Source organism: Natrix helvetica, assembly GCF_964273705.1.
Source record: "Natrix helvetica genome assembly, chromosome: 3".
In the NCBI taxonomy this organism is placed as follows: domain Eukaryota; kingdom Metazoa; phylum Chordata; class Lepidosauria; order Squamata; family Natricidae; genus Natrix; species Natrix helvetica.
This window is the reverse complement of record NC_138549.1, coordinates 134,260,452-134,287,451: the sequence shown is the minus strand read 5'-3', so window position 1 is coordinate 134,287,451 and position 27,000 is coordinate 134,260,452. Positions and strand designations below refer to the sequence as shown.

At 43.1% G+C, this 27,000-nt stretch overlaps 1 protein-coding gene across 1 annotated transcript in view; it reads left to right on the top strand.

Moving 5' to 3' along the window:
• The window catches only part of KCND3 (potassium voltage-gated channel subfamily D member 3), a 336,188-nt gene that overhangs the window by 279,925 nt on the left and 29,263 nt on the right, over nt 1–27,000 (top strand). Inside the window, exon 4 of the mRNA XM_081946152.1 lies at nt 19,277–19,378. Within this exon, the coding sequence (XP_081802278.1) occupies nt 19,277–19,378 (102 nt within the window). The remainder of the gene's footprint in view (nt 1–19,276; nt 19,379–27,000) is intronic.

The following is a 27,000-nucleotide window of genomic DNA, read 5'->3' as shown; positions in this document are numbered from 1 at the left end:
TCCAGTGTCCTGCTCAGGCAGGAAACTCTATAAATCCCTTAAAAACTTCTGAAGGCAAGTCATTCCACTGTGCGTTGTTCTAACTGTCAGGAAATTTCTCCTTAGTTCTAGGTTGGTTCTCTCCTTGATTAGTTTCCATCCATAGTTTCTTTTCCTGCCTTCAGATGCTTTGGGAAATAGGTTGGCCCCCCTCTTTTTTATGACAGTCCCTTAGATATTGGAACATGGTTAACATGGCACCCCTAATCCTTCTTTTCAATAAACTAGATATACACAATTCCTGCAACCATTCTTCATATGTTTTAGCCTCTAATCCCCTAATCATCTTTGTTGCTCTTCTCTGCATTCTTGCTATAATCTCAACATCTTTTTTATATTCTTGCAACCAGCATTTTACACCATCATCCAGCTATCACTGTAGCTATAAATCACTAATGAGACAGGCTGTAACTCATCCTAGCAATGGCTGGGTGATACTGTAATATGCTATAAATCAACAGCCACAGAACCTTTACAAATCAGACACCATTGCAGCTCCATAACAGCACAACAAGGAGGATCATAACAGAACAGGTTAATGCTCAGAATTTTCTTGGGGATTACAGGTAGTCCTTGATTTATGATTAACTGATATTGGAATTATGATGATAAGTCATCACAGATATCAATTGAGGCACCAAAGTAATTTTCTAGACTTTTTCACAGCAAACACCATGGGTATTAAAAGAACCCATTAATTCAATAGGAATATTTTGCAAAAAAAAAAAAAACAGCCTAAAATTTCTGGAAATAACAAAATATATTGCAAATTGCAATCATGTGATGGCAGAATATTATGATTAGTTGTAAAGCTGTCCCATCCCCACATGCAGTCTTCTAATTATGAAGGGGCAGCACAACCATTTACAACGACTATTCCAGGCTCATTTTAACTTTAAATGGTTGTAAAACAACTGGCCATTAAGTGAACATTATCCGTAGGACACCCTCAATAGTATGCTCATGAACTAAACAGCTCTCCCTCTTAGGCTAACAATCATCATTTGCAAAATTTAACATGTGAGTAAACAGGAATAGGTGAAGACAGACAGTCAGGCAAGATGTCTTCAAATTATTTAAAGTTCTGAGAATAAAGTCAGCAGTTCAGTTGAGCTTGGTAACATTCTTGTGAAAGGTCAGGGTTCAAATCAGATATGACACTGATAGTTTCAAATGGTCCTGAAAGAATTTGCTTTTCATAAAGCAAATTTGCCAGATATTATTGTGGTAAGGATATGATGCTACTGGCCTATCTGTACTGCTCGAGAGTGTGGATAATGTATTGCACAGAGAGAAAACTAACCCAACATTAAAATATGAAAATTGTTTCAAAATCTAGATATCAATTTGACATCAATTCATGTTAGAAGAAACCACGATTGACTAAATCAGATACCTAACTGAATGGGAAGCTCTGCAAGATATCTGAAAGGAATTATATGGATTTTTAAATTGACTAAATCTAGTCCAGTCTAGCTACAGAATCTGCCTCTTTAATCATCTTGTATATCTGTACTTACTGAGATCCATATTCCGGTCATTGTTCTATAAATAGATTGGAAATTATGTTCTCCTGCGTTGAAGAAGATAAAAAGTTACACTGCGTTTGCAATGATGATCAGTTGCTTTACCAGCCAAGGGCAAATAAGATTAAAAAAGAATTCCATATAAGAAGAGAATGGAATCGTTCATCTTCAGAAACTAATGAAGATAGATATGGAATAAAGCGCAGCTCCATACTGTTAGCAATTTTATTAAATTATGGAGGAATATAATGAGTTCTAACCAATTAAATTTCCATGTGCATAATTAATATCTTCCCTCAGCTCTTCAAAAGATAGGGCACAAGCAAGCTTTGATACAGAAGTTTTACATGAATCTTCTTCTTTTCTAAATGAATTAAACTCTATGGCCTTGTCCTTTATCCCCACATTATCATTACAGGTACAAATACACTGCACATGTTCTCAGTTAGCTACAAGGTTATCTCTTTGTTGTATGACAAAGTAGTTTAACAGATATTGAATGGGATGCACATGAACAAATGTGTCCAGTGTTACCATTTTTACTTATGCTCAGATGAACATGGATTCTAGATTACTTTTATATGAGCAGTCATGCATTCCTCAATTTTTTTCTACAAAAAGAATTGACTCGGTGACTCTTCTTGTGTCATACAAACACTTCTTAGAATTCTCTTCTACTCTGCTTTCTAAGACTAAGATAATATGATCTCTGTAAGTGACTGTGACAGATAAAGCATTGAAAAAGTTTACACACTATTGTTCTCATAGGCAAATTAAGCCCTGTCTTTTATACGGAATAAAAACAATATGTCTTTAGTCTCTTCACTTCTCTTTGAGAACAAAATGGAAGCTTGTCAACTATTCACTGAGTTGCTACACGTTTCACTATAGCCCGCAACTTATCTGGCTGCTCACTGGTGTGTCCTATATCTTAGTAGCTGACATGTTAACAGCATCTTATCATAACAGGGGTGGGGGGTTGCCAGGGGGGGTAGTAATCAAGAAACCTCATTTATTTTCTTAATCCCTTTCAGGGTGAAAATTGTTTTTGAAACTATTTTAAATGAGAATTTCACAGAAACTGTAGTAAAAAGCCTAAAATAAGCTTAATACAATTGTTAATCTATATTCATTTGTCAAAATAGAAAAGGCAGGCAGGCAGACAAAAGGAAGGAAGGAAGGAAGGAAGGAAGGAAGGAAGGAAGGAAGGAAGGAAGGAAGGAAGGAAAGAAAGAAAGAAGGGAGGATGGGAGGGAGGGAGGGAAGGAGGGAGGGAGGGAGGGAGGGAGCTTTTAGTAATGCATACACCAGGGGTGTCCAAACTTAGGAACTTTAAGACTTGTGGACTTCAACTCCCAGAATTCCCCAGCCATTCTGGGAGTTGAAGTCCACAAGTCTTAAAGTTCCCAAGTTTGGACACCCCTGGAATACACTAAAGGGAAAGTACTCTTCTACCATGCAAAAAGTGGTTATACATATTCAATGATAGTTGCAGAAGACAACACTCTAAATGTAAATGCCAATGATGGGACTAATATTATTTACTAAAGAGCCTATATTAACAGGAACATGTCCATTTATTGTATAGTTAACTTGTCTATGTTATTAACTTTAGCTAGTTTTGTTTTATAATGAAGTGGACCCAGGTATAGTTCAATTGTTCTTTATAGATTGAAAAGTATTAACTTAAAAATTGAGTGAATAGAAATATTTCACCCAAATATATTGGGTGAGATCCAATCTAAGTTATCTGCACTTTGTTCTGACTGGATTAATGTCATGAAACATAACTACCTTTTCCCATTCAAATCAATAGTTTAACTAAATCTATTTTACCCCTAGTCAATCATAGAATACCAGTATGTAGAATTATCTACAGTATGTAGAAAATATCTGAAAACTGGTTAGTAAAGTTAAACCTTCACTGAAATGTCCCTTTAGTGTTCTTCTGCATAGTGAAGCAGTGCTGTTTCCAGGCATCACAGCAAAGGTATTGAACTGCGTAAAACCCATTATTTCTGCTGGTATAGAAAATCCGTTCAATATCTCTATTGCTTTTTCATGTCCCAACATATAAGGGTAGGTGGGAATGACCTTGTCTCCTGCTGTCACTTTTAACAGCCTGATCAATTAGGGCAGGACCTAAATTTATTTCTCTGACCATTAAGCCACTGGGGGCTCCTCCCACTCTAGTCTGATCATTCTCAAGGCAGCATATCTTCCCACCATCCTTCAAAATTATTCCCACATGCAATTATACCTTGGGACATCACGCAAAGAGGTGCTGCCTAGGGAAGTCAGAAAAGAGTGAGCGTAGCCACAGCAGCATAGTAGACAGCTCAGGAGGGATCTTTCCTAAGTTATCAGGCTGTGAAGGTAACAGCAAATGTAGGGCTTGCAAGATTCTGTTAATATAATTTTACAATAAAATAGAATTAGTTTAACTGGTTGGTGTTAGATTCGAGCAACGAGAGAGCAGGCTCCGGACAAGTAGTGACTTAACAGCTCTTTATTAGTAATAGTAGTGATCCAGCTTGGTGTGTGGTCTGAGGGTTCCCCTTTTATAGTGATCGGGTACGCCTCTCGACCAATCATAATGATCCCTAGTTCCCGCCCTGGCGGCGGACCTGAGTGGAGACTTACAGCGATATATGTTAATATCTAACACCCCTCCCCTCTTAGCCGGAGTGTTCCTGTTTGTGACAAAGTCCTTGAGGTATGCCGGTCTTTGTCTGACGCGGGTGGACCGTCGGAATTCCGGTTGAGTTGGAGTAGGCATGAGATCGGCTGGTTCAGCCTGCTCCGTCTCGTTGTTGGGGGTTGGAAGGCTTTCTTCGCTCGACTGTTGTTCTCCCCTGTCGTTTACCTCTGGTTCTGCTCCGGATTCCGGGACGTTGTCGTTCTCTGTGTGTGGAATCTCCGGCTGTTGACTTTCTGCCGGGAGATAGTCTTCATTGGTGGATCGCAAGTTGGATTGTGTGATGCGACCCCGTAGTTGGTCTATGTGCCATTTCCAATTCCGCCCGTCCTCTAGTTCCAACAAGTATGACCTAGGACCCGTGATCCCAATTACCCTTGCCGGCATCCACAGTGTTCCCCCTGCATAGTTGTGGGCGTATACTGAGTCCCCTATGCTAAAATTCCGAATTTTGCTTGTGGAGTCTGGGGGCGATGAGGCAGAGTAATTTGGGTGAAGTCGGTGCAGGTGAGACCGTAAACGGTGGCCCATGAGAAGTTCAGCGGGGCTCCTACCCGTTGTGGCGCTGGGGGTAATGTGTTGGATTAAGAGGTAATGGTCAATGCGTGTTTGCCAATCACCTGGGCCCATCCTAGCGAGGGCCTCTTTTGCAGATCGCACCATTCTCTCTGCCTGTCCGTTCGAGGCCGGATGGAATGGCGCGACGAGGGCATGCCGAATTCCCTGACTTGCGAGATACGTTTCAAATTGCATGGCCATGAATTGGGGCCCGTTATTGGAGACCAGGAGGTCGGGCAGGCCATGAGTGGCGAAAAGTCGCCGTAGTACCTTAATGACTGCCTCTGCCGTGATTGAAGTCATTAGGACTACTTCCAACCATTTGGAGTATGCATCCACAACTATTAAGAACGTTTGTCCCTGGACTGGTCCTGCGAAATCGATGTGTATTCACGACCAGGGTGCTTTGGGTTTGTCCCATTCTGTGGCGGGCGCTTTGGGGGGTGCTGGCCTAGATTCTTGGCACGGATCACAAGTGGCTACCCATTCCTCTATTTCTTTGTCCATGTTTGGCCACCAAACGTAACTTCTAGCCAATGCCTTCATCCTAACGATCCCCGGATGCCCTACATGTAACGCTTCTAAAACATTTCTTTGCAACGTATAAGGAATAACAACTCGATCCCCCCACAATAAACAACCCTGTAAAACCGACAGTTCATCGCATTTCGACCAAAACAGTTTGAATTCGGGTCCCACATTTCCCTTTGGCCACCCCCTCCATACCCAAGTTTGTACTTGTCTGATCACATTGTCCTTGGCAGAAAACCTAGCAACGTCCACAGACGAAACTGGACCTGAGTCCAAACAATCAATTAGCAATACTGGTATCTCGGGAGTGGGGTCTGTCAACAGTTCTGGAAGTGGACAGCGGCTGAGTGCATCTGCGTGTCCGAGCGTGGAACCCGGTCGATGTATCAGTTTGTAGGAATACGCGGCCAGGAAAACAGTCCACCTGGTCACACACGGGGAGAGTGAGACCGGTGTGGGGCAGTTTCCCGCCAATAGACCAAGCAGAGGTTTATGGTCTGTAATGAGTTCAAAATCACGGCCGTAGAGGTATTCATGGAAACGTTTGACTCCAGCTACAGCGGCCAACGCTTCCCTGTCCATTTGGCTGTAGTTCCGTTCAGCCGATGATAAGGTCCTTGAGTAAAATGCGATAGGCGCCTCATTCCCGTTCGGCATCCGATGGCTGAGGACTGCCCCGACGCCGAAAGTTGATGCATCACAGGTCAATACTAACGGTAGAGTTCGGCTGTATTGGACGAGCAATTAATCGGTTGTGAGTAGGCGCTTGACTGCGGCGAAAGCTGCTGCCTCGGTGCGTCCCCATGTCCATTTTGCGTTCTTGGCGAGGAGTCGATGTAGCGGTTCAGCAACGGTCGCTTTCTGTCTCAGAAAAACGCTGTAGAAGTTAAGTAGCCCGAGGAATGCCTGCAACTCGGTCTGATTTCGTGGTGTGGGGGCGTCCTGGATCGCCTTAATTTTTGTTGATGTTGGGTGTATGCCCAACCCATCGATTCTATATCCCAGGAACTCTATGCTTGGCACGTTAATTTGGCATTTTTCCTTTTTAAGGCGGAGACCCTTTTCTCTGATTCTGGCCAAAATAATTCTAACTCTTTTTAATAGTTGCTCCTCATTTGCAGCTGACACTAAGATGTCGTCAAAATAGGGGACGACCCCGGGTATTCCCTGCAAAAGCCGTTCCATGACGCTCTGGAACAGACCGGGAGCAATGCTCACACCAAATTGTAACCGGTTGCATTTAAAAGCACCCCTGTGCGTCACTATAGTTTGGGCCTCCGCCATGGTGCTATCCACAGGCAGCTGCTGGTATGCTTGTGCCATGTCTAGTTTAGCGAATATTTTACCTGGCCCCAACGAGTGCAATAGGTGCTGAACTACGGGCACCGGATACGCGCTCTGTTGTAGGGCGACATTAATTGTGCATTTATAGTCCGCGCAGATGCGGACTGACCCATCTGGTTTAACTGGGGTCACTATGGGGGTTTCCCAGCGCGCGTGATCCACCGGTTCAAGGATCCCTTGCTCTACGAGCTTATCTATTTCTTTATCAATTTTGGGACGGAGTGCAAAAGGCACTCTTCTTGGTTTGAGTCGGATTGGCGCCACTTTGGGGTCTAAATTGAATGATATGGGTTTACCCACATACTTACCAAGACCGGGGCTGAACACATCCTCGAACTCCTTAAAAATCTGTTCAGCGCTGCTGTTCTCCACGGCATTGATTCCGGTGACTTCTAACCCCAAGGCTTCAAACCAATCCAGTCCCAGGAGGCTCTGTAATGGTGCGCTGGCGACGGTCACAGGCAGCTGGGCTACGATGTCCTTGAACTGCACCCGAAACGTGCCTTGACCCACGATGGGGACCCTGTTCCCCTGGTAATCTCGTAGCAGGATGTCTGGTGTACGCAGTTGTCTCTTCTTGAGGCTAGGGATTGCTTTTTTCATGGCGGACCATGAAATGATCGTTAGTGACGATTCTGTGTCAACTTCCAGCTCGCAAGGGGAGTCCTCCAGGAGGACAGTGACTTTCAGCTTTTTAGGCCGCTTGGTGCGGACCTGACCTATCGTTGTGAGATAGGTTCGCAATTGTTCTCTCTGGGTCAACTCTATCTCGGCCTCGGTATCCTGGAAATACTCTCTTTCTGCGCTCTGGTAATACGCTCTTTCAGCTCTTTGTGTGTAATCTCTCTGGGAATACGCCCTTTCAGCTCTTTGTGTGTAATCTCTCTCGGCAAAATCTCTCGGGTTTCTCTCTGGCTGCCCTTTGTGCTTTCGCCAAGCCCCTGGGTTGGGCTTCTGTTGGCGGTACATAGGAGGCTGCCATTGTGAGGCAGGGACTTCGCTCCGGCACACTCTTGCGATGTGCCCCAGTTTGTCGCAGAGCGAACAAACAACGTTTCTGAACCGACAAGTAGACCGGGGGTGGTTCCCTCCGCAGCTTGCACAAGGAGGCAAACAGAATTCGGGTTTACCCACCGGTCTCGAGTGACTGCTCCTTATGCGATGACTGTCTTCGAACTTGGTTTCCTCGACCTCTTGATCGGTGTCCTCGTAGTGAACTCTGGCGTGTCTGGTTCCGCTCTGGATGGCGCTGTATCCTCGCTGTATGGTTTCCGAGGATCTGTCCGCAGATTCGGACGCTCTCGCCTCATCGAGTGCAATCTGTAGGCTTAAGTTGGGTTTGGCCAACAACCGTTTCTGTAGTGAAATGTCTCTTAACCCGCATATCAGGCGATCCAGGATGTGCTCGTCCAGATCCCTGAATCCACAATGTGTGGCTGCTTTCCGTAGCGCCGCAATGTACTGGTTGATAGATTCTCCCTCTTTCTGGTTCCTCGTGTTGTATCCTTGGCGGCAAACGTGGCGGGAAGGTTTTGGCGTGTAATGTGTTTGCAGCGTCTGTTGCAGCGCCGCCCATGTTACTGCCTGAATGGGAGTTGGCTCGGAGAGGTCCCTGGCCGTCTCAAAAACCTCTCGGCCGCAGTAGCTCAGGAATATATTCTTCTTTCGAGAGTCTGGTATTCCTGTGTACTCGTTGGCCTCGAGAAAACACTCGAACCTGAGCATGTAGGATTCCCAATGATCGGTGATTGGGTCGAATGGAGCTGGAGGAGTATGCATCGCCATCTTGTCTGCGTTTGAATTTGCCGGGCTGAGATGGCTGACGGAATTTCTGCCGAATTCCTAGGCTGGATCGAATCCTGGGATTCTGGAGGTAGCTTTCTTCGTCCTATCTGTCTCTCAATCCCACCTTCGTCACCAGTGTTAGATTCGAGCAACGAGAGAGCAGGCTCCGGACAAGTAGTGACTTAACAGCTCTTTATTAGTAATAGTAGTGATCCAGCTTGGTGTGTGGTCTGAGGGTTCCCCTTTTATAGTGATCGGGTACGCCTCTCGACCAATCATAACGATCCCTAGTTCCCGCCCTGGCGGCGGACCTGAGTGGAGACTTACAGCAATATATGTTAATATCTAACAGTTGGGTTTCCAGTTTGGCTCATTTGTCTTGCAAGTCTGATAGTTCATCTTCCTTCACCTTTACAGGCCAATAACTTAGAGATATCTCTCCTGAGCCTTTTGCTCCACTCACTATATACTATATACTTTTTATCTGACTGTTCCCTAGGCAGAATCCTTCTCCCAGTCTCCCATTCCCACATTCTATTACACAGCATCATATTACTCCAATAATTAGTGTTAAGGAAATTCAACAAAGGAAGCAGGCAGCACTTCATATAGTTTAATGCTCCTGCAGTATTCTTACATATTCATGGAGAGCCTCTGCTGATTAAAAGAGATAATATTGGAATATTATTAACATCATGATTAATTGTAGTGCCTCATTTAGAATGGATTTAGAAGAGGCAAACATAACTGTAAAGTGCTATATCAATTGGCAAGATCCATGCTGACATATATTAGCTCTCAAATATTTATATTTATATATACATATACATATACATATTAGTATACGTATACGTATACATACATACATACACACACATACATACATACATTCTCTCTCTCTCTCTCTCACACACACACACACACACACACACACACACAGACAAGAGGAGAGAGAGAGAGAGAGAAAATTAATTAATTCATGGTTAACATACAGTTAAGGCTGGATGTCTGCTATTGACTTAAGCCATGGAGTTGTGATAGAGAAATAGATGAATGAATGAAAGAGCACAGTATTTTTAAACGATATAGAAACCAGTCCACCAGAAAAACAAAAACAATTGCCATATTGCTGCTCTAGGCATGTTTGACAAGCCTGACTCTGAATTGGAGAAACAGGATTTGAATGCTTTTAATCTTATATGAGCCAGTGAGCGCTTAGAAAAAATAGGGCATATTGGCATATTCAGTTTGAAAAAGATCTCAACCACCTGCTCTAGAGGCCCTCGAGCAGACTGAGTTGCCTGATTTAGAAACTGAGCAGCCAAACATCTTTAGCCCTTGCAAATGCCAAAGGTTCCAGCGAACACAAAGATCTGCAATGAGGTTCCTTGAAAGACAGATGGATTGGTACATTTAGTTCTAATTCCTGGATCTTGGAAGTGTCTGCACTGAACTTTCGATTCTGAAATTGAATATATATATTTTTTCCTGGAACCCTTGCGTTCCTGCAATGTGATTTTTTTTGTGTCCAAGGCTGGCCTCTTGACCTATAAATTCTGGCACAGAACAAATGCAAATGAAGCACATGGCATTGATTATTAACATGCATGGTAGAAAAACCACTTGTCTTTCCAATGTAATATGTGATGAACAGTCACTGAAAAATATCAGTGCAAAATATTTTGTAGAGCCCTGAGATGCCTACTAGGTTTTAGACCAATTGTTTTCTACAGAGTAATCTAGGAAGAATACTTGTAGCCGGAGATAACCACTTCTACTTGTCCAAAACAGGTGAATGTACATAGATAATGCCCATATAAAACTTACAAATAAATTTCAAGCAAGTTGTGAATGCCCCAACACTGGAAGTCATTAAGAGGATGTTGGATAGCCATTTGTCTGAAATGGTATAGAGTTTCCTGCCTAGGCAGAGGGTTGGACTAGAAGACCTCCAAGGTCCCTTCCAACTCTGCTATTGTATTGTATTTGATTGTATAACTAGTAAGCAAGGAATACAATGCAGTACAGAACAGAGCAGATGTGGCTACTGCAGATATTTGGAATATTAATTACTGAAAGAGGGGGGGGGAAAACACTGAAGCAGCTGTTAAATATGCAGAGTATTAGATCTTGCCAAGAGCATGAAATCAAATTCTATAGATTAGTGCATGGTAATAAAAATGGCCTGCTTGGGAATTAGCATCAAACACATATGATAAAATTGATTTTCCTTCTGTAACAGCTATGAAAAAGGTGTCTAATGCTTCGGCCAATGTAAAATAGAATCACTGAGTTCCGTTTTGAAGCCAAGAATGGTATTAGAACATTTTGGTAAATGCAAATGATACAAATTGAATCTTATCAACATAGAACTTACCTGTTCGTTTTTTTTAATTAATATTGCTATGAGCAGTGTTCTACTGATCTGTTCGCTACCAGTTATGAATAGAATGCAGGATTCCTTTACAAAATTTCTTTTCAAAATTCTCAGCGGGGACATCAGGAGAACAAGAACAAGATCTTCTTCATTTGTGAGTCATAGCCAAGATGATGGGATGCTGTCTATTTTGTACAAAAATCTGCATCAGCATCTTTGCTAAGGAATTCTCCTTTTTTATTGCATTTTCACCTGATCATTCATGGGGGGAAAAAGGTGGGTGAGGGGGGGGGCTGAGAAAGAATCACCACCAACACAAAAGCAAATATACAAATGAGGAGTTTATAAAATTCAAGTTCCCTTCTTAGCTGCAAACTAAGGAACTCATCGTAATTTTTAAAAGCAGAAACATCCTTTCCTTGTTTTGCAAGGAATATTTTTCAAACTAAGGAGTGGGCTTGGTGTTTTATTTAATGATTCAGAGTTACCTTCATGAGTGAGGACCACAGAAAAATATATTTGCTCAAAAGTAAAATAAACACAAGGTGGGATTCAAAATATTTTACTACCGGTTCTGTGGGCGTGGCTTGGTGGGTGTGGTGTGGGAAGGCATGGCTTGGTGAGCATGGCAGGGAAAGGATACTGTAAAATCTCCAATCTCTTCCCACTCCAGGGGAAGGTTACTACAAAATCCCCATTCCCTCCCCACTCCATCTGAAGGATATTGTAAAATCCCCATTCCCTCCTGATCAGCTAGAACTCGGGAGGCAGAGAATAGATGGGGACAGGGACAGTTAGAGGTGGTATTTACCAGTTCTCTGAACTACTCAAAATTTCCACTGCCAGTTCTCCAAAACTGGTCAGAATCTCCTGAATACACCTCTGAAGGGGGCATATTTTATTTCCCATATATGCAATATCTTCTCCCTTTTTCACATGAAATCTTAAACTTGGTAGCAAGTTTCGGTAAAACTAAAAGAACTGGAAAACTACATTTAATTCTGGTGTCTCAGGTGGGGTGTCTCTATCTTAGTTATATATAGCCTTTATTGTCATTGTACAAAATAAATGAAATGAAATTGGTTAGTACCTATAGATACAGCTAAAATATAGAATTTAGATCTGTGGTGTTAATCACAACACCCATTTTTCAGGTCACGGTGAATAGTTATTCTTTTGAATGACAGATTTGCAGCAGATAAACAATGTTAATTGATTGGTGGCATGTGGACTGCAGAAAACCAATTCTTCCTAAATATTTCATGGCACTAATTCTTAATGGCTAGCATTATAGAGAGCACCATCTCTATTTCTGGACATAGGTTTTTTTGACACAGATGTTTTTCCTCCTGCTATCCCTGTAATGAGTACTTCCCTTGTGTATGAGTGCACATATGATGTCAGTATGGAAATGATAAGGAGGGTTGCTAGGAAACTACAGCTTGTTGACATGAACCTTACCACATTTGGAAAGTAATTCATACAGAATTCTAAAATGACAGGTTTTCCAGACATTTGAACAGTCAAGTATGACTTGCTTAGTCTCTGCTGAAAATTTGAAATACATCATTTTTATTGTTGGCAGCAGTCTCTATTATCATACTGTTCTATATTCTATAACACGCATTGTGGCACATTGGTTAGAATGGAATACTGCAGGCTGACTCTGCTCACAGCCAAGAGTTCGATCCTGACTAGCTCAAGGTTGATTTAGTCAACCTTGAGGTCAGTAAAATGAGGAACCAGCTTGTTGGAAGCAACATACTGACATGTGTAAATGACTCAGAGAATGCTCTAAGCCAGTGTTTCTCAAACTTGGCGACTTTAAGTCCTGTGGACTTCAATTCCCAGAATCCCCCAGCCAGCATAGCTGGCTGGGGAATTCTGGGAGTTGAAGTCCACAGGACTTAAATTCGCCAAGTTTGAGAAACACTGCTCTAAGCATTTATACGGGGTGGTATGTAAATCTAAATGCTATTGCTATAATTGTACACCTGATATATGGGCAGTTCTAAGTTTATTAAGAGCCATTGATAAACCTGCCCCCTCCACCCTCTCTCTCATGCACACACACACATTTGCTTAGCAACCATTTTGCTTAATGACCTGGTCATTGTAATAGAATTCGGTCATTAAACTAGAAATGGATGCTCATTGTTTAACCTGGAAATGAATACCCTGATTATTTATGGATGTGTATGTATGTAAGATACCTCACGTGCCATTTGTGCTGCTTGTGAAGGACATTTGAATATACTAAGTATACTAGGATTCAAGTTCTCATTCTTGGCTATCTTATAGGTCTCTTGTGCCAGGAAACATTGTGAAACCAAAAGCAACCAGCTTGTTATAATGTCAATTGTTGGGGGTGGATAGCAGTACAAAAAAACTGAACTCTAGTAGGTGGCCTATAGAAATTAGTTAGAATGCATCCCACATCCTCATTAGGCTAACTGCAAATGAACAAAATTACTTTGAACTACAATGATTCTAAAAGAGTCAACATGGTAAGTTTTCAAAGCAGAGTTTCACTGCTAGCAAGGATATAACATACTGACATGCACCATATGGCTTGAGCAAAGATGAAGAGGCAGCAGGATTCTTGAAATGATCAAATGAACCCTGTCAGCAGACTAAAATGAGGTAGCTTATAAAAAGTTTTCCTCTCTTGTTTTAAACCTTAAAGTTGAAACCACCAGAGTTGGTTAAAAGTTTTCTATAAACCATAGTAAATTTTTGCTAGGAGGAGCAATTATTTTATGTTTTCTATATTGTTTTCTTTGGTTTGTTCTTGTATGGAGAACATTTAATGTTATGCCCTCACGTGACAAGGTACAACCTCAGTTTTTACTGGTAGAAATGGTGGTATAATATGAATTACAGTATTGCTTTTATAAACTCTGAGCATTAACCTTCCATTGAAAAACCTTAAACTGATCATTTTTAGAAATTTCAGTACTTGCATCTACTAGTCAATATGAATAGTATTAAACTGAATTAATAGCTTAATCAATTTTAATAAATTCATGGAAATTTTCAAATTTAATCACTATACTTTATTATATAACATATTGTGTGAATATGTAGCACTGTTTATTTTTTCCCATGAAATATAAGCAACTCTATGCAAAATTCATTATCTGTGGTATATAATGTAGGGTTTTTGTTTCTAAGATTGTTTTAAGTAACAAAGTTTGAGTTTGAAACATTATTTCACAAAATACTGAAATCATGAAAGCACTTATGACAAAAGGGACACCTGGTTTTAAGACTCAAAAGGAATAATCAAACTTTTAAGGGAAGAGTCTCAGGAAATATTGTACAATTGAGGAAGAGGGAAGTGTGAGAAAGAAATTCAAGATACCCCTGCCATGATTTTGGGATAAGATGGAATAAAGAAAAAAAAGTTGACATACTTTCAAGGTACTGTTATTCTACCAAAAAAAAGAGCATTCCAGTAATCCTTGTTGTGACTGTTGCTTGACATGGCTTACCTTGATGGGATGACAGAGTCAGAAACTGAGGACTTGATCAACAGGAGCAAGTAAGCACAGATTCATAAGGCCAGGGTCCAAATTCTGGATTTTTTTTGGCTTTTAATTGATTGGGCTTATTAGTGTTCTACAGAAAGTTTATTGTAGTGTACCTAGAATTGTGAGAAAAGACAGTGTGCAAATGCTTAAAGATAAAATAAAGCTAAATAAATAAAATGGTTAAAAGATATTCCAGGCACAGCAAAGTGTGAGTAAAACCCATCTCATTAAAGGAAAAATGTCAGCCAAGATGTTTATCAATCATGTTGGCAGGCAAAGCATTTTGGGATAAAAATAGGAGTGGCTGTTCTTTAAAAGCATCCATGACATTCAAAGTCTTGCTCAGTATTTTGAAGGTTTCACTTGTTTCTAATAACATTTTGAAACATCTCCTGTTTTCTGCCTATTTGTAGCTCTGAAACATCAGAATCGGTTGTAACCTATGAAATTCTGTTTATAGACATGAAATTGAGAGTTCTGCTCTTGCCCAAGTCCAGAGGTGGGTTGCTCCTGGTTCAGCCCGGATTGAGTGAACCAGTAGTAGCGGCGGTGGGAGGCTCCGCCCACCCACTTGGATTCTTCTGCAGACATTCAGAAGTGTCACGTGCATGCATGGGGGCATGCCCGAACTGATAGTAAAACAATTGGCAACCCACTACTTCCCAAGTCCTTCCTTTTTCTTTTCTTTTTTTCTTTTTTCTTTTCTTTTTTCTTTTGAGATGGGAATGGCATTTGCTCTCCTCCAGTCCTCTGGAGTTGTCCAGAATTATCAGTCTACTGACAGCTGTTCTGCAAATTTGCCTTTCTGGTTTACATCCCAGATTACTGAAGTGACTATCTAGTGCAGTGATGGCAAACCTATGGCACGCGTGCCACAGGTGGCATGTGGAGCCATTTGTCACGGCACGCGAGGCGCTGCCCTGTCAGCTGAGTTCACCGTTTTTAAAAGCCATTTTTTTGCCCTCCCCAGGCTCCAGAGACTTTATAGGAGCCTGTGGAGGGCGAAAAGAGCCTCCCCCACTCCCCCGGAGGCCCTCCGGAGGCTTCAGGGACCGTTCAGGGAAGCCTCCGGACGGTCCCTGAAGCCTCCGGGGGGCCTCCGGGGGGCCTCCGGGGGGCCTCCGAGGGGCCTCCGGGGGGCCTCCAGGGGGCCTCCGGGGGAGGCTCTTTTCGCTCTTCCCAGGCTCCTATAAAGCCTCTGGAGCCTTGAGAGGGTGAAAAAAGCATGTAAAAATGGGGGGTCATGCCTATTGTGCACACATGTGCACTGGGGGGGTCGCGCATTGCATTATGGGTGCGGCACGCCCACATACGACCCCCCTGTGCTCCCCCCACTTGTGGCACGCGAGCCAAAAAAGGTTCGCCATCGCTGATCTAGTGCATGTACATTAGCTACAGACACAGGCAAAGGAGGAGTTAAAAAGTTCTGCCTTCTCACATTACCCTTTGCCAAGTCAAGATTTCATTCTTGCAAAGGACCTACATGTTCTCGGCCTTTCCTTTTGTCTCTAACTACTCAAAGGTACCTTTGTTATTGTTGTTGTTATAGTTTTCAAGTCTAAAACATTCTCAGGTTTAAATTTGCTGACACAGTTCCTACAGTTTGAGGAAACAGCCTTATATTCTATTTGTCTTATTCAATCCTTCTCCCATTCCTTATAAATATCTCCTTTTGTCTTTAGCATCTTGATCATGCTAACCTTTTTAGATTTCTCCAGTTTCTGCTCTTCATATGTTTTGTTCACATATGACTCTTGTAGTCCTTCGTTCTATAGGATTTCCCTTAGTTCCCGATGCTTTTCTCTTTCAAAAATTCAACCCATAGGCTCCAACCTAACTTCTCTCAGAATTCATTAAAAACTACTATTCCAAGATCTAATATGCAGATCTGTTTCTCCTTCCCCAAATTCCTGACAGTCCCCTAAATTTCTTCCTGATAGTTAGAACAAATAATAGAATGGCTTGCCTTCAACAGTTGTGGGAGCTCCATCACTGGAGATTTTTAAGAAGAAATGGGTGTGGTCATTCAGCACATTTGAAAATAGGCAGGTATTTGTCTGAAATGGTATAGGTATAGGGTCTCCTGCTTGAGCAGGGGGTTGATCAGAAGATCTCAAGGTCTTTTCTTATTCTGTTATTCTATTAAATATTTCAAATTTCAAGATGACTCTCCTTAAAGTAACAGCTGCCATTATTCCTTCAAACAATTTCTTTGTGCTGGAGAGGATTAGGTTCAGAGTAGCAGACTTCCTTCTTCTGTCTTCCATCTTCTGACAAGTGAAGTTAACAACAAAAGAAAATCTGTTAGACCTCTGACTCTTAGCAGACTTATATTTCCCGCAAATGTCAAATCTCCCATTATTGCATGTGTCTCTGAAAGAATGGTCATTTGACACAGAAAAACCTCATCCATCTCCTTTCTCTGTTTAGGTGGCATCACTTTTCTTTCTTTCTTCTTTTATTTTTACTCAAATATTTTTAACAGCATTTCCACGCTTTAATTCCTAGATTTCTGTGCAAGTATGTATTTTCTTACTTTATATAGTATAATATGAATTCATTTTTCTATTGAACCTGTTTCTTTTGCCTACTATGTTTTCAATACTATGCGACAAACATAAGTATCATTTTGTAAAGTTGTAGATTTCCAATATTATGTGACAAACATAAGCATCATTCTGTCAAGTTTAGTTTTGTCTGATTTAGGAACATATTTCCACGTTGGTATAGAGACAAGATACCTGAGATTTGATGGGCATGCTTGCTAGATTCATTGTTGTTGTTTTTCCTCTGTGCTACTCTTGTAGTTTGTTGAAGAACAGTCATTGAATATGTTTAGAGTACCATCGTTATATTTATACCCCAAGTATAGTTTCTTTGAAATAGTTTCCACCGAAGGCAGTTTAATTCAATAGGATTGCAGCATAAATATGCAAAATGTCTTCACTCTTTCCCTTATTCGGTTTTAGGTAAGTCAAGAGTGTTCCAAATTAATAGTCAAATATTTATTTATTTATTTATTTATTTTGATTTCTAGACCGCCCCCTCTCCCCGAAGGGACTCGGGGCGGTGTACAGGTACCAAATTAAAAACCTTACAAATAATCATAAATATAGTTAAAATCGAATTAAACTTTAAAGCCCTGTACAAATTTATAAAAATTAAAAACTTAGCCTAAGACCAAAATTTAAAAATACAGACTGAGGTGGGAGAGCTGGAATTAGGCCAAGCTGGCTAGATTAAACAGGTGGGTTTTGAGCTTCTTACGGAAGGAGCAGAGGTCCGTGGTTGTTCTAATATCATGGGGAAGGTCATTCCAGAGGTCGGGCCCATCACAGAGAAGGCCCTTCCCCTGGGCGTCGCCCGCTGGCACAGCCTAGTGGATGGCACCCGGAGGAGTCCCTCTCTGTGTGAGCGAATCGGCCGAAGGGATTTGTGGGGCAGGATACAATCCCGCAAATAGACTTGAGAGATACTGACCACTTTTGAAATTACAAGTCATACCCAACAGGCAATGAATTCAGCCCTTTACACCAATCATTACTTTCATCTGCCTTTGTCTGTAACCAAATGGGCTGATAACCGTTGTAGGCAGTCAGTCTTTCTAATCAGAAAATTAAGTAGAGAACATTCAAATGCACATTATTGCAGAAACAGAGACCCAGGAACACATTCACTGGTGAGATACTGCCAGTTTAACATCCGGTTCGGTGAGCACGTGTTTGCTTGCGGATGCATCTTTGTGTTTCTGTGCGCCTAAAGTGCTTGCGCACAGCACTGAAAATGAAGTATTTAGAAAATCAGCTGCTTATCTTCCAAGTCAGCAACAGTAAGTAAAACAGCAAGGAGGGGCACCAGCAGCAACACGTGATTGAGATGAGCTAGAAAGCAAGAAATCAAGGACAGGTTAGGGCAGCGGCGGGTGGGTGGGGGCAGCTAATTGGTGGTGCTACAGTTTGCCTGAACGTGTCCGAACTGGCTGAATACCAACCTCTGAACACATTGCTAAAGGATAGCAAGAATATGACACTCAAAAACGTACTAAGCATTTGCTGCTCCATCAATAGCAATAGTGAGAAGTCAAGCTTCAGAGGCAGAGCATTCCCTGCATGTGGCAGAACGTTATGATTTTTTTATCTCAGTCACTGACCAGATATAAAATTGAAGCAGGATTTTTCTTATAGACTTCAGAGTTTAAATTCAGGTCTAATCAACAATGAATAGAAATAATAAATAGTAGCAATTATTAACTTTTGTTAATAAAGTATACACTTTCTTATTTTCATAGTAAAAATGCTGATGTTTAGCTTCGGTTGCATGTCAGTACGTAACTCAATAATAATGGCTTCATTTTTTTAAATATTTGCTGTAATATACAGGAATAAAAAGAATGCAATAAAATAAAAATAGGTGTAAATGGGGTGAAAGAAAAGCATAAAAATGAAATACCTAGCCACAAAAAATAGTTCAGTTTTTAAACACAGCATTAAATCTTGATTATATGGAATAATTGATCAAACATTTCAATATATTATACAGATCCAGTTCATTAACACATATAAATCCTTATTTTACATTGTCTCCATTATAAAACAGCATTGATGTTTGTTTGGGGTTGTTATTTTTTGCTGTTCTTTACCTCAGTAAATTCAATCTTATGTGGTACTTCACTCAAAACATATTCACAGATGTTAAACAAGTTACTCTTCCCAAAATATTTTTTGCAGAACTATATGATAAAGAAAGATGCAATAATAGGAGAATAAGTCCATGTTAATCTCCACTATTTTGTACTTCCAGAATAATAAAGTTTTAAACATTCGGATTCAGATGTCACCCATTAATATAGAAATGTAACCTGTCTCCTCTTTCCTTCCTTTTGTAGAAAGCCCGGTTAGCCAGGATTCGTGTAGCCAAAACAGGAAGTTCCCACGCCTACCTTCACAGTAAGCGCAATGGCCTTCTCAATGAAGCACTGGAGTTGACGGTATGTGGACTGGAAAATGAGAATCTTTATAGCAAGGTCTAACTCCATCTTATCTTGTGAATTTTGTAGGTAGGGTTGAATTCTGCTTTAATCAGTTCTATGGTAGATGCTAAATATGCATGCCTCTATAGTTTAATAATGTTAAATGAAGTTAATTGCTACATTATGAAAATTAATATTAACAGAATAAAATCAGACACAATTGACAAGTAAGCACATCATCCAAGTTAACAAATCCATTATTTTCCAATTAAACATTTGGATGGTCATCCATCACCACTATGTTTTGTTTTTCTGTTAGTTAATTATAGATACAATCCATTGTTAGATCCATTTCTATATACCAAAATGATTAAATTCCTTACACTATAAGGTTGTCAGGTCAGTAATTCTGATACTTGGAATCTCTGAAAATAGTGACCATCTTAATTTTCTTTTACAAACACAAAATAGAGGATCCAGACTTATATATTTAGTCTTAGCCATTGGCCTATCGCATCAGAATCCTAACATTCAATTGGCCTAAGCTAAATATAATAAAATAGGATGGAAGTTAAGGGGAAAAAATTCATCAGCAGCTTTTCCAATCTCTGCATCTGTCTCTGAGAGGGAAAAAAAGATTTAAATTTTGTTAGAAGCCCAAGAGAAGGCCTGCCATATTTAAGATGTCAATTTCGCTAGAATTAATAACTAACTAGATTGGGAATAAGGAAGAATGAATTATATCTCTTTAATTTAAGAGATTTTTCAGGGGGTTTTCCTGAGGGCTTTTTAGAAATAAAGTATCATGATATTATTATCAGAATACTACAACTCTGAATTCTGAATTATGGATTTTTCTCCCAAACTGGAATTATTTCCTTTTTTTTCTTAATAAAACACTACAGACTCAGTTTGCAAAGAACAAATTACCTTTAATAAATTGCAACAAATTCAATTTGCTAACTTTTAATAAAATATCAAATGATAACGATTAAAAGCAATAAATTGATCAGTCTAACTGACTGTCCTTCCATCTTTCTTTGGAAGGATTTCAGCTTTTTAGAAAATAGCATTTAAACTTATATACCATTTCATAGTGATTTATAGTATTTTATAAGTGGTTTACAAATCCAGCACATTGGCCCAAAACAATCTGGGTCCTTATTTTACCAACCTTGAAAGGATAGAAGACTGAGTCAACCTTGAGCCAGTCAGGATTGAACTTCAGGCTGTGGGCAAAGTTAGCTGGCAATATTGCATTCTAACCACTGCACTACCAAGGTTTGATACACCACCGTGGCTGCTTTTAACTACTTTAATGTGTTAAAAGTCATTAATTTATTTTTATACCTTTTGATTATGAAATATTAGAGTGGAAGAAAGGTGTTGAGTTAAATGTTATCATTTTGGGAGAGAAGCTGGTATTGGCTTATTTGACAAGCTATTCCTTTCTCTTTTCTGCCCAGGGATTCTGTAGATTACAGGACAAAACAATTGGAGAGTAGAGAGAAAGGATGCTATTAAGCATGGCTGTTCAAAGCTCCAAAGGAGCATTTTGATTTAAAATCCCTTTATTGAATCAACTCATCAAAGTTGATTCACAAATTGAAGCAGGAACATGCTTCAAAGCAAAACAACCAAATCAAATCAGGTGGTTTGAGAACATATCATAACTTTGAATTTATTTTATAGATTTTGTGGTTTTTCTTCTGCTTCAGAATTTGCAACAGTCAATACACATCAGGGTTATTCATAACTGCTAGAGGCCTAGAATGTTCTAATAATCTCTAAAGCATTCATTTTCTCCTATGCTGATCTTGCAGGTGTCCTAGCTTCCCATTTGCACTTTCCCAATATACAAAGTTGTAGCTTCACTTTTATGAAGGATACTGTGTTGTAAGTGTAGAGCAGTGTTTCTGACATGTTGTAAATAGCTAGCAAATAATTCTATTACCTCATCTCCTGGGCTGCCATAGCACTATTAAGGTGCAACACTAACATTATTTGAATTTCATTCATTCTCTTAGCCTGCAACATTTTTATGCTACAACCTTAAAATGTATTCTTACTTGCACAGATGGAATGATACATTTCTGTGCTGGTTTTGTCAATGCAACTGGGAATTTAGTTAAATTCTCTTAACAGTCTAAATTTGAGTTCAAAGATGTTCAATCTGGTATGCATGTTTGGGTCAGTTCCTAGTTTTAAACTATGTGAAATTAGAGCAGGTTTAAGTCTCTTGACAATGAGACATTGGATATCAAGTTAAAGGTGCTGGCATGCATTTTATTTCATTTTAAGAATGGGATTGGCAAGATTTTGAAGGCTACTTTTATCTCACTACTGTATAACTGAAAGGATGGTCCTTCCAAGAAGGGGCCAAAACTGGCAAGCCCATTTTTCCAAGGGCCATCTCAGTTCCTAATGTCCAACTAAAATCTACTTATTTTGCTATTTAAACATCTGGTTCCTTATTTTGTTTTCTGGAACAACTCACTTTAGCTCTATCTTCTGCATGATAGTATAGCATGAATACACACACACAGAACACACACACACACACACATACACACGTGCAATTAATATTTTGGAATATTTTCCTCTAAATGTTACTTTAACTTGAAATACTATATGATATTGAAACACTTGGAGAGATCACAGAAGGAGATAAGGAATATTTCTGAGCTAGAAAGTTTATTCAAATAAAAAGGGGGGGATCCAAAAATAGTAATAGATAGCCCCATTGTTGGCCACAGGACATGGCTGTTGACAAATTGTTACAAAGAACTCTTCTGGAAGAGTCCCCAAAACGGTGTGAATTTTCTTCTCATATATCTTTTATTTTTATTTATTATTTATTTATTTATTTAAACTTATTAGTCGCCCCCTCTCCCCACAGGGACTCGGGGCGACGTACACAAGCAACAGTCAGCACAGTGTCATACAGAGGAGGTAAAAAATAAATAAATAATTACAATACTGAAAAAGGTTAAAACCCCAATGACATTAATAGTTTAAAAACTAAAATTGACAATTAAAAATGACCTAGGGGTGGAAAAGTTGTCGAATTATGCCAGGCCGGCTAGCCGAAACAGGTGGGTCTTCAGTTTACTGTGGAAGGAGCGGAGATCAGTTGTTGTTCTAATGTCTGGGGGGAGGTCGTTCCAAAGGGTAGGGACCGCCACAGAGAAGGACCTACTCCTGGGCACCGCCCTCTGACAATCTCTAGAGGACGGCACCCGGAGGAGACCCTCTCTGTGTGAGCGAATGGGTCGCAGGGATGTATGGGGCAGGACACGATCCCGCAGGTAACTAGGCCCTATGCCATGGAGCGCTTTGAAGATGGTAACTAACACCTTGAAGCGCACCCGGTAGGCCACAGGAAGCCAGTGCAGCTCGCGCAGGAGCGGTGTTATATGGGAGAACCTCGATCTCCCCATAATTACCCGCGCGGCTGCATTCTGGACCAACTGCAGTCTCCGGGTGCACCTCAAGGGGAGCCTCATGTAGAGAGCATTACAGTAGTCCAGGCGAGACGTCACCAGCGCGTGAGTGACTGTGTGCAGGGCCTCCCGGTCCAAAAGGGGTCGCAATTGGCGCACCAGGCGAACCTGGTGGAACATCCCCCTCTCCACGGCTGCCACATGATCTTCCATAGCCAGCCGGGCATCAAGGAGGACGTCCAAATTGCGTGCCCGTTCCACCGGGGCTAATTGTTCATCCCCGATGGCCAGCGATGGAATGTGCTGGTTGTACCGGGGTGCCGGAAGCCACAGCCACTCTGTCTTGGAGGGGTTGAGCTTGAGCCTGTTGTCACACATCCAGACCCGCACGGCTTCCAGACAACAGGACATCACTTCAACAGCCTCGTTGAGGTGGTTTGGGGTGGAAATATACAGCTGAGTGTCATCAGCGTACAGATGATATCTCACCCCAAAACCACGGATGATCTCACCCAGCAGTTTCATATATGTGTTGAACAGGAGAGGCGAGAGGATCGACCCCTGTGGGACCCCACAAGTGAGGGGCCTCAGGGTCGACCTCTGCTCCCCTGTCAACACACATTGCGTCCAGCCAGAGAGGTAGGAGCGGAACCACCGCAATACAGTGCCCCCGATCCCCAACCCCTCCAGACGGCGCAATAGGATACCATGGTCGATGGTATCGAAAGCTGCCAAGAGGTCTAATAGGACAAGGATGGAGGAACAACCCCCATTCTTTGCCCTCCAGAGATCATCCACCAACGCGACCAAGGCCGTCTCCGTGCTGTGACCGGGTCGGAAGCCGGACTGGCACGGGTCTAGATAATCATCTTCCTCCAGGTGATGCGGGAACTGCTGAGCCACCACACTCTCAACAACCTTCGCTAAAAAAGGAAGGTTGGAGACAGGACGATAATTTGCTAGCTCCATTGGGTCCAGAGAAGGCTTCTTGAGCAGGGGTCTCACCACTGCCTCTTTCAAGGCAGTTGGTAAAAGGCCCTCACCCAACGAAGCGTTCACCAGTCCCAGTAGCCAGCCTCGTGAACCCTCCCAGGAAGCCAGTACCAACCAGGAGGGGCACGGGTCCAATAATAATAATAATATAATAATAATTTTATTTGATTAGCCGCAACCCTCTCCCGAAGGACTCGGGGCGGCGTACAATCAAACAGATAAAAATACACATAAGACAAACATATATACAAAAAACAGAGACATATACATATGTGCATGGAGGAGGATGGACTTAAGTGAAAGACAATTAAAAATACAGTTTAAAATCCCCTAATAAAATTACCAAATTAAAAAACCCGTCAGGAGTGTTACTAAGTTATGGTCGAGCCAGGCCAGCTATTTGGAAAAGGTGGGTCTTGAGCTTGACACGGAAGGAGCGGAGGTCAGTAATACTCCTAATATCCGGGGGGAGGTCATTCCACAGGGCTGGGCCCGCCACAGAGAAGGCTCTGCTCCTAGGCGCCGCCCCATGGCACTGTCTGGTAGACGGCACCTGGAGAAGTCCCTCTCTGTGCGAGCGGATGGGTCGTAGGGATGTATGGGGCAGAATACGATCCCGCAGGTAACTAGGTCCTGAGCCATGGAGCGCTTTAAAGATCGTAATCAAAACCTTGAAACGCACTCGATAGACCACAGGAAGCCAGTGCAGCTCGCGCAGGAGAGGTGTCACATGGGAGTACTTGGTACTCCCCATAATCACCCGCGCGGCCGCATTCTGGACCAACTGCAGTCTCCGAGTGCATTTCAAGGGGAGCCCCATGTAGAGAGCGTTACAGTAGTCCAGGCGAGACGTCACCAGCGCATGGGTGACTGTGCGTAAGGCGTCCCGGTCCAATAGGGGGCGCAATTGGCGCACCAGGCGAACCTGGTGGAACGCCCCCCTGGCCACGGCTGTCACATGTTCATCCATGGACAGCCTGGCATCCAGGAGGACGCCCAAATTGCGCGCCCGCTCCACAGGGGCAAGTTGAATGCCCCCAATGGCCAGAGATGGAATTATCTGGTTGAACCGGGGGGCCGGAACCCACAGCCACTCCGTCTTGGAAGGGTTGAGCCTGAGTCGGTTGTCATCCATCCAGACCCATACGGCTTCCACACACCGGGACATCACTTCGATGGCCTCGTTGGGGTGGTTCGGGGTGGAAATGTACAGCTGAGTATCATCAGCGTACAGATGATATCCCACCCCGAAACCACGGATGATCTCACCCAGCGGCTTCATGTATGTGTTGAACAGGAGCGGCGAGAGGACCGACCCCTGTGGCACCCCACAAGTAAGGGGGCTTAGGGTCGACCTCTGCCCCCCTGCCAACACACGTTGCGTCCGGCCGGAGAGGTAGGAGCCGAACCACCGCAAAACGGTGCCCCGGACCCCCAACCCCTCCAGTCGGTGCAACAGGATACCATGGTCGATGGTATCAAAAGCCGCCGAGAGGTCTAATAGGACCAGGATAGAGGAGCAACCCCTATCTCTGGCCCTCCAGAGATCGTCTACCAACGCGACCAAGGCCGTCTCAGTGCTGTGCCCAGGGCGAAAGCCGGACTGGCGCGGGTCTAGATAATCATTCTCCTCCAGATGTCGTGGGAACTGAGAAGCCACCACACTCTCTACAACCTTCGCCAAAAAGGGAAGGTTGGAGACAGGACGATAATTGGCCAGCTCCGTAGGGTCTAGGGAAGGCTTCTTGAGCAAGGGTCTCACCACCGCCTCTTTCAAGGCGGCCGGGAGAGACCCCTCACCCAACGAAGCGTTCACTAGGCCCAGGAGCCAGTCGCGTGTAACCTCCCAGGAAGCCAGTACAAGCCAGGAGGGACACGGGTCCAGCAAACATGTGGTAGGTCGCAGTCGTCCACGCAATCTGTCCAAATCCTCGATGGCAACCAAGTCAAACTCCTCCCAAAAAGGTTTCTCAAGACTCGCCACTGGCGTCTCGACTGGGCCACTGAAGGGGACCCAATCCTTCCGGATTTGAGCGACTTTATCCAGCAGATATTTCCCAAACTCCTCTGCTCTACCCTGTAGAGGGGCCTCCCGCGGCCTCTGAAACAGAAGGGAGCGGGACACCCGAAACAGGGCGGCAGGGCGGTTCTCTGCGGATGCAATGAGAGCGGCACAATATCGACGTTTGGCCGTTCTCAATGCCACTAGGTACGTCCTTAAATGGGCTCGTACCTGTGCTCGGTCCAATTCGGATCGGGAGGATCTCCAACGACTCTCTAGGCATCTCTTGCGGCGCTTCATCACCCTTAGCTCCTCAGTGAACCAAGGAGCCAGGGTGGATCGTTGCCGCCGGAGAGGCCGCAAAGGCGCCACCCGGTTCAAGGCCCCGGTAGTCGCATTATTCCACGCGGCCACCAGGTCCTCTACCCGAGGGCGGGTCAGGGCTGCAGGAGGTGGCCCAAGCTCCGTCTGGAACCTGTCTGGTTCCATCAAGCGCCTGGGGCGGAACCATCTAGTGTTTTCCGGTTCCGCCTCCCCGCAGCGAGGGGTAGCACCAGGGAAGTCAAGTCGGAGGAGTGAGTGATCTGACCATGATAGAGGAGTGATGGTTAAATGCACTCCTCCCAGATCACTCAACCACTGGCGAGAGACAAAAACGAGGTCCAAGGTGTGACCTCCCTCGTGTGTCGGGCCTTGAATCATTTGAGTCAGGTCCATGGCTGTCATGGAAGCCATGAACTCCCGAACCCCCTCTGATGCTTCTCCCACTGACGGCAGGTTAAAATCCCCCATTACTAAAAGTTTGGGGGTCTCAACCGCCACCGATGAGATTAGCTCGAGGAGCTCAGGCAGGGTCGCTGATGTATGGCGGGGAGCCAGGTATACTATCAGCAGGCCCAACTGCCTCCCAGGGCCCCATTTCACAACAAGGGATTCACATCCGGACGTCTGTGGCACAGTGGACTCCCTCGGCTCTAAGTCCTCCCGGATAATCACTGCTACCCCACCGCCCCTTCCCCGGGCCCGGGGCTGGTGAAATGCTTGGTAACCTGGTGGGCACATTTCCACGAGGGGTAACCCTCCCTCGTGGCCCAACCAGGTTTCCGTTATTCCCGCGAGGTCCGGCTCCCCCTCCAGAATTAGATCATGAATGAGGGGGGCCTTATTGATAACGGACCTCGCATTGCATAACAGCAGCCTCA